The sequence below is a fragment of the Alexandromys fortis genome, unplaced genomic scaffold (genome assembly GCF_014885135.2).
Source record: "Alexandromys fortis isolate MF-2015 unplaced genomic scaffold, M_Fortis_MF-2015_v1.1 scaffold_50, whole genome shotgun sequence".
In the NCBI taxonomy this organism is placed as follows: domain Eukaryota; kingdom Metazoa; phylum Chordata; class Mammalia; order Rodentia; family Cricetidae; genus Alexandromys; species Alexandromys fortis.
Genome location: NW_026067932.1, coordinates 5,716,867 through 5,725,025, shown reverse-complemented (window position 1 = coordinate 5,725,025; position 8,159 = coordinate 5,716,867). Strand labels below are relative to the sequence as shown.

General features: G+C 50.9%; 1 protein-coding gene across 8 annotated transcripts in view; it reads left to right on the top strand.

The window, feature by feature from the left end:
* Anks1b (ankyrin repeat and sterile alpha motif domain containing 1B) overlaps positions 1–5,361 on the top strand; it is an 864,790-nt gene extending 859,429 nt beyond the window's left edge. For 5 of the 8 annotated variants that reach the window (XM_050145702.1, XM_050145698.1, XM_050145700.1 and 2 more), the window contains 2 exons: positions 1,576–1,743; positions 5,052–5,361. In XM_050145702.1, the coding sequence (XP_050001659.1) occupies positions 1,576–1,743; positions 5,052–5,162 (279 nt within the window). In that variant the 3' untranslated portion in view covers positions 5,163–5,361. Of the gene's footprint in view, positions 1–1,575; positions 1,744–5,035 lie in introns of all 8 variants that reach the window. The other 3 variants (XM_050145703.1, XM_050145699.1, XM_050145704.1) reach the window with 2 other exon arrangements.
* The last annotated feature ends 2,798 nt before the right edge of the window (positions 5,362–8,159 follow it).

Sequence of the window (8,159 nt, the reverse complement as noted above, 5' to 3'; positions counted from 1 at the left end):
CGGCCCCCCCCCCCCCCCCCCCCCCCCCCGCCAGCGCTGAGGCAAAGCCGACAAGGACTTGTGACGTGTGCTGAGTGTAGGCAGAGGCAAGGGCTCAGCCCTCTTTGTGCAGTGATGGTCAGAGCTGCCTCCTTGTCCTCCTCCACTATTGTTGCTGTGCTGCTAATTTACTCGGCTGACTCATTCGCGGAGGCAAACACGGCTTAGCGCTCTGTACTTCAGGGAAGCGTGTGACCTGGCTGTGCAAGGGCAGTATCTCAGCATCAAATGTCCATTTGCTAGGTGCTCAGAGACTGACCCTCTATCAAACCAGCCCCTCGAGATCATAGGCGTTGCCCCACTTGGTTCAACGACCATGGCCTTGACCTAAAACCTGGTTGGTCTTGAGCTGGTGAGTCTCTTCCCCATGGCCTTGGAAGGCTGTCCCACCTCGTCCCTCCTCACTGAGTACCAAGGACAACAGCAGACCCAGCTTCTCCCAGCCCGCTGAGAAGGCTTGGAGGATTCGGAATGAGACCAGCAAGACAAAGCGTGCTACCTGCAAATTTGAAAAGCCACACAGAAACACCGTGGGGACAATCAGAGAGTGAAAAGTTTGAGACAGATGGTGGCTGCTCTCCGCTGCTGCATGCTAAGAATGTTCCCAGGCTCGGGGTGTGGCTTAACGTAGAGCCGTTTCTAAGCATGCACAAGCCTACAGGTTCAATCCCCACGCACATTCTGTGTGGACCGGCACATCCTGACCTCCCTCCTTTGAGTGGCTAATGTCATGTTGTCCCTGTGAAAGATGGTGAAGGGGGAAAGCTTCACGTGGGAGAAAAAGCTGAAATCAAAAAGAAGTACGTGAAGAAGGAGGGCAGAGACCACCCTGAGAGAACCGGTCCGAGACAAGACACGTACCTCGCAGGAGAGGTTTGGTGTGGTGTCCCAGCCCGACAGGTTCTCATGTCTCTTGGTGATTTGATAATAAAATATAGAGAGTGAACCCTTGGGAAGTGCAGAAATCTTTAAGAGACAGACAGATAATTGGCTCCGTGTGAGCGGTGTTTGCATGCTCGCTGCTGCTGCTGCTGCTGAGAGACGCCACACCAGAATGACTAATACTTCTCCCCGGCCTAAATTAGATTTTGATTGTGTTGTGTATATATCCACCGAATCACAGATGTTGGAGGGGGAAAAAAAAAAAGACCCAAACTTCTCCGGAACACCTCCTGTGGAGCGTGTGGGATCGTCTGCGCAGGCATGACACCATTACTAACCCCTTCCCACCCCCATGCGCACAGAAGTTACCCCCATGGGAGCTCCTGGAGAGCACCTGGGGCTGGCGGGCTGCATAGGGAGTCTGTTCATAGGGGATTAATGAAGGAGACCCCGCAGTGTGGCTCCACACAGATGCTCCCTTGGTGGCCAATGCCCAGGGTGTCTTATTCTTATAGATTTTCCCGGAGTCACTGCAGCTGCAGGTAGAGTGAGCAATTGAAGGTCCTCCCTAGCTTGTGTCCTACACTGGCCCTCAGCCATTCATTCTGGTCCACTGGTTGCCAGTAGTAAATGCTTTTTTTGTTTCTCTTGCAGAATTTAGCCTATGAAATCATCCTAACCCTGGGACAGGCTTTTGAGGTCGCTTACCAGCTAGCCCTACAAGCGAGAAAGGGGGGACATTCTTCCACGCTTCCGGAAAGCTTTGAAAACAAGCCCTCCAAACCCATCCCCAAGCCCCGCGTTAGCATCCGCAAGTCAGTGGTAAGTAGAAGAGAAAGGCATCTCTAAGCCTGCGGCCAGAGGGGTGGGGGTTGCAAACAGGGCCCGGTTTGCGGTAGGAGAGGCCTTTAGAATCCAGCCTGCCCTCCCCTGTCCTTTCCCTTGGTCTCTGCTGGCATGTGACCATCATCCTTATCTTGGTTCCTGCAGTCTCAGAGAATCCTTTCCCCGACCCAAAGGTACCAGAAAGAAAAATCCCATTTTTGCTGCCACCTGCAGCAGCCGCAGCCTCGGGAGGGCAGAATACTGGCTGCCTCTTCTGTTTATGGTATGGCTTCCCAGAAGGTCTAGAAAATTCTGGGGGCAGCTTTCTGTGAGGCCTCGCCTGCCATCCTAACCGGGTCAGGCCTCTGCCCCTCCAGAGAGGTTTGCAGAGGCTCAGGATGACGATGCTCTGGTACCCTCCTGGCAAACGCCAGATGCCCCCAGCTTCTGTGTCTTTCGAGAGGCCAAGGCATCATCCTTGCGATGCCTGGGCCACATCCTGTGTGCCTTCCCTCTGGACAGCTGAAGCTCCTTGCAGCCTAGTCACTGCTAGAAGGTGACACCCCTCCTCCCTGTCATCTACCTCCCTCCAGGAACTTCCTCCCTTCCCTCCCTCCCACAGGCTCTGCAGACATCCTGTCCCAACAGGCTGGTATGACTACAAAGCGGCCGCCTCTGGTAGTAGCAACACCCCAGAGCTGGAAGGCGCCCAACCAGCTTCCCATCTGCTTTCTGCTCCAGCTACCTACCATCCTGCATCCTAGAGTCTCTGGGATTGGCACCGGGCAGGCCCCCAGAATGCATTGCCCCCCTCACCCTGCAATCTTTCCATCTGCCACATTCTCCTCCCAGCAGCCCTCAGCCTCCGTGTCATGCGGAAATAGACATTTTTAACCTCCCAAGAGAGGTTCCTTCCTTTGGTGACAATGTGGCTACTGGTTCTGGGGCCCCTCTCCTGTCTTGGGTAACTTCTGCACCCGCAGGGATGACCCCTCAGCTGACTGGTCATCACCAAGGGCTGTCCCTCTCAGATCCCACACTGCACCCCTGACCTTCCTGCCTCAGCACCACCCCAGCCCATGCTCCCAGCTCTCTCTCTCCAGTCCCGCCAAACCCCAAACTGGGATGCACCTGATCAGTCCATTTTTAAGCATCTCCACCGAAGTCAACATAAATCCTTGCTTCTCTCCTCCCTCTTCTGGGCCCCGTAAACGGCACAACCCTCCGTCACGCTGCTCGCATCCAAACCCACAAGTCCCCTTGACTGCTGTGGCATCCACACCTCTCCCAGCCCGTGAGCAGGGGCCATTCTCTGCTCCCCTGGAGTGCACCTTCAGCCTGCCCACTCCTCTTCATTTCCTCCATCAACCCCACCCCTCCAATCCAAGCCCTTCCTGGTTTCTCCCTTTCTCCACACAGCAGAGACCATGGCACCCAGGAAATACCACACTCCGCCCCGTTCCTTGACTATCCACTTCTCAGTGCCGCTTAAGTCTCGGTACCACTCTCTCCCTACAGCAGGAAGAGAGCCTTCCACCTCCCCTAGCCCCCGCCCCTATCCCTGCCCTGCATGGCCCTCTCCACGGGATCATATGAGTCACAGTTGCATGAAGACGCTTTTCCTGACTGAAATAGATGCCTGGTCACACTCTAGCCCCCTTTCATTCTCTGTAGTATTTACTGAGTTTGTTTTCTTACCACTTATCTCTGCCTCTCTACTTCATGACATACACTGGCATGCTGTGACCCCAGGGGCCAGGGCCTTAGCATCCACTTAACACACATCTGTTCTTAAAGAAGTGAGATCCTGCGGGTGGATTTAACAAATGTGTCTCTGAGTCTGACTAGGCTTCTGGGTGTCCAGGAACGCACAGCATGCTTGGGGGATTGTCACTTAGGCTACTATATTCCTTCTCGTGTGGGCTGGGTAAGTCTGTTCACCGTGGTCCGCGTAGACTTCTTCCAGATGCGCAGAGCTTCTCTCCGTAAGGGCTCATAGAATATTCATCTAGCTGCCCTCTCTGGGAACCGGGAAAATACACAGTGAATACGGCTAAAGGCTTTACCTAGCTCTGGTTCCAGTCCCTCACCAGGCTTCAGTATTCCCACTTCCTCAGCTCTGGCTTTTTACTGTTAGGAGATAGTGCTCCCAAGACTGGGAAGTCCTTCCCTGCGGCTAAGGAGACACAGCAGAAACGCAGCAGAAGGCAGCCTGATAGGCGCATAGGCACAGACAAACCCTGCAGCCTCCAGCAGGCTGAAGAGCTGGTAGAGGAAAGCTGAGCATGCCTTCCAGAAATCCCTTGGCCCAATTTACAGAGCAAAGTTGATGCCCAGAGGATGAGGGACGTTAGGGAACCAGCTTAACTGCGGCCTGTCAGAGCTCAGACCTTAGCTACTGCCCTGGGAATGGCCTGCTTGGCCATTGTAAAAGACAAGGACAGTTGAGGTCAAGGCCCAGCCTCTCGATCCATCTCCCCCAGGGATCTGTGCCTGCCTTCTGTCCACCCCAGTACCTCCTCCTATCCTGGCAGCCCACTCATTGTCTTAACACTATTTATTGACCGTACAAATATTTACTCTATGCCTGCTTCGCACTGGGCTGCCAGGAGCTTTGCCAGGTTTGGAGAACACAGCAATCAAGGGAACATGAAACCCCACCTTGGTGGGCAGCCACTGTAGACAGGGAGTAGGACAGGAAGCCGGCTGGCATATGTGTAAGAGAGCAGAAGGGGGAAGCAGAAAAGTCGAGGTGCCATTTTGTAAAGGGTGTGGCAGGTACGGCTTCTAGGAGATGTCCGAGTCAAAACCTGGACCATCCTGGCTAAGAGCCAACGCCTTGCGCGAGGATGGGTGCCTGAGGTCTGGCAGCGGACAGAGGACAGGGCTTGTGCAATGATGGGTGCCCAGGTCCAGCAGAGGGGAGAGGAAAGGCCTTGTGCGATGATGGGTGGCCAAGGTCCAGCTTCAGGTTAGCATGGCAGAAAGTTCAGCAGGCAAGTGGGTGGGCACCCGCAGGGTCCTCCTGAGGGTTTAGGGTTCTTTAGGGACCCCGCTGGAGGGTGGGAACCGCCACTGCTCACCCCGCTGCCTGAGTCCTGGGGGGCGGGGCCAGGTCTCACTCGCCTCACCCTTGCAGGCTCCTGCAGAGTCGCTGTGCAGTGCAGGTGCGAAAGCGCGAACGCCAGGTCCGCCCCGCAGCGCGGCTGGGCGCGCGGGGCCCGAGGTGGGGTTCCAGCGGCGCCCCCGCGGCCGCGCCGCCGCCCAGCTGCCGGATAACGGGCATCAGCCTTTCTGTTTTAAAGCAGATGGACCCTTCTGAGCAAAAGACTCTGGCCAATCTGCCGTGGATTGTGGAGCCGGGGCAAGAAGCCAAGAGGGCCATTAATACCAAGTATGAAACCACGATTTTCTGATACTCGCCGCCCCGTCCTCGCGGTGCCTTGCTCGCCAAGCAGTCCCCGCAGCAGGCTTTCCTTCGCGCCTCCGTGTCCACCCGCCCGGGAGGAAGACTGCTCAGCTCGCGTGGCCTCGTCACGGGCGGAAAGGCCGCCGGCCATCCCTAGGGAGCTTTCTGCCAGCGAGACTTTGTCGCCCCTAGAGGCGCGGGGCTTGGGGGGGGGGGGGCTGCGCGGGGCGCCCCACCTCCGCTACCACCGCCTCCGAGGTACTGTTAGACTGCCCCGTACTTGCTTTGCTTTAGTTGGGGAGAAAATCTTTTTAAAAGTGATGGAGGGGGTCTCCAGTACTACCTAAAAGTCTACAGACATCTTGGGGTTTAAGTTTTCACCGTCAGCCGTTTTGAAGGGAAAGTCAGGACAGTACTAGCGCCCCCCCAAAAGCATCTGTAAAATCATTGTTATCACCGAGTGCAGTCTCATGCAAAAAGACAAAGCAACCCTCACGATTGCCAGGAAATTCCGTCTCCCGATTTCTATATTTGTGGATTTTATATGTAATCGACTATGTCAGATAAAGGAAACATTTATTGAATGATTCAAAAATTTAAAAGTGATTTAAAACAGAGGAATTTATTATGCACAGAAAAAATGTGTCTTGTATTAAATATTTTTATTAAAAGAATGTTTCATTAATGCATTCATAAGAACACTGCGCTTGCTGTGCGGGATGTTTCTGGTTTCAAGTGACTCCATCTCTACTGCACGAGGATCGGCTCAGTTGTGACAACCTCTGACACCGTCCCAAAGGCAGGAGATCGGGCTCGCGCCCACTCGGGGTGACCCGAAGTGCTGACGCAGCCATAGCCCGCACGAGTGGTTTTTAGGGATTTTTTTTTTTAACCTTCGAAGTGTTTTAAAGAACATGTTTAACAAAAATAAATCTATAATCTAGGGCTCCTGCTGTCAAGATTTCTGTCATGGAAACCTTGTTTGAGAATGGTGTTAATAAAATTCTATTGCAAATTTTTTTCTAGAAAAAAAATAAATAACACAAAAAAAGAAGAAATTCCAAAGTAATAAAGACTTTTCTTGAAAAAGATTAAAAACTGTTTGCTTACTATTTGATTAAATAAATTTACTTACGTTTCTTTAAGGCATTTTAATTTTTTAATGTCTCTGTGGAGTATTTGTATGATATCATAATGTATATTTCTGTAGAATCAAATTATATAAACAGTACCAATATCATTATAGAAAAATAACATTTTAATGTATATTGTTCTAACTGATCATATTGTGACTCATTTTGAAGTTCATTATAGCGATATTGATAAATTGTGAACTTGTCTTAATGTTTTTTTATTAACCAATATTATTTTAAACCTGAGATTATCACATTCATCAGTTGGTGAGTTTTGAAAAAAAAAAAAACTAAATTTCATTTCCACTGACAAATGTATATGGTTTTAGTTCAGTGTCGGAGAATTTTAATACAATATTAAATTACTTGAACTGAAGAGTTCCTTGTATATATTTTGCCTATTCACTGTTGATATGTATGTAGTAAACCTCGAGGAAAAGAACACTAAAATATGGTACCAAAAGGAACTTGTATAGGAGCAAAGCAGCCTGTGGCTTTGCCGAAACACATGCGTGTGTGTAAATAAGCTTGGGCTTCCAGTTATAAATTTTGTAATTTTTGTCATTATTTATATCCTATTTTAAAAAAAAGCACACAAAATAAAACAGAAGTACAGCGACTGGTGCTTGGCATCATTCCGTGAGCACCCCCACTGAGGAGGGGGGCCAAAGGCCCCGCCCTCTGAGCAGCCACAGATAAAGATTTTTCTTTTCTTTCTTTTTTTTTTTTTTTTAACAATTGGCAACATCACTGAGAAAAACTTGCTCATTTCCAAGTTCACACAGTCTGAAAAAGAAACATTATCTTCTGGAACTTGAATTTCAGTAGTAAGCCAACACTTCAAAGTGGCAGATAAGGGGGATTGGTTAAGACAGACATTTCTAAGACAGAGGGGACTCCCCCGCCCCGAGTATGGACTGCTTATATAGCACAACATAGGTGGCTTGCCTGGGAAAGTATCCACTTATACATGTATACATTCTATACATCCTGAACATCCTCTAGACACCTTTGCCCCTGCTATAAAGTGGGTGAGGAGCCAATCAGAGTCACGCTGATCCTAAGGTCAGTAATCACCACACTGCGTGTCCTCTGACCTTCAGGTCACCCACCGCCCAGCCCATGACTGCTAACCCTTGGAAACCCAAAGCAGTCTTAGGGTGTTCTCTGCCTGTCATGCAGAGGCCTGGAGCTTTGAACCCAAGAGAGCTAAACTAGGGAAAGCCGGGCTGAAAGGGACCCTGGGACACGTCTCTCCTGAAGGAGGCTTCCACTGGGCTAGTTTGCTCTTTTATGACCTTGTCTTTTCTCCAGTCCTCTTACAGACCATCTCTGTTCATCACACGTGTCTTTGTGACCATGGTGGGTCCCGCATGAAGTTCATGGCACGCTCCCGTCGGGAGGAATTCAAAACTATGGCTTGCATAGCGGTGTGATAGGGTAATCTTGTGCTGGTGCCACTTGAAGGGGCAATAAGGACAGAGAAAGCTTCGTGGCAGGGTTTAGCACCTCCAGACCGGGGGGACACACAGTTGTGGTGACCCCCAGGAAGGAAGGCAGGGGTGACCCTGATCCCCCTGTCCATTCTTCACCCCTCCACCTGCATGACACAAACCCACTGAAGGTCGGGGCCCAAGAGCAGCCCGTGACCAGAGCAGGGGGCAGGGAATGAAAGGGGCATTGCCTGGGGGCAGAAAAGCCAGCTCAGGCATGGGATATAGGATGTGTAGCTGATTTTCTTTTCATTTAAGGAAAACCTGATATTTGATAAATTCAGTAACCAGAAGGTGAAAGTGACAGCCCTTAAATGCTAACATTAATCAAAAGAGAACTTAAACGCTCCCTTTACAGAAAGACTTAAATTCAATTGA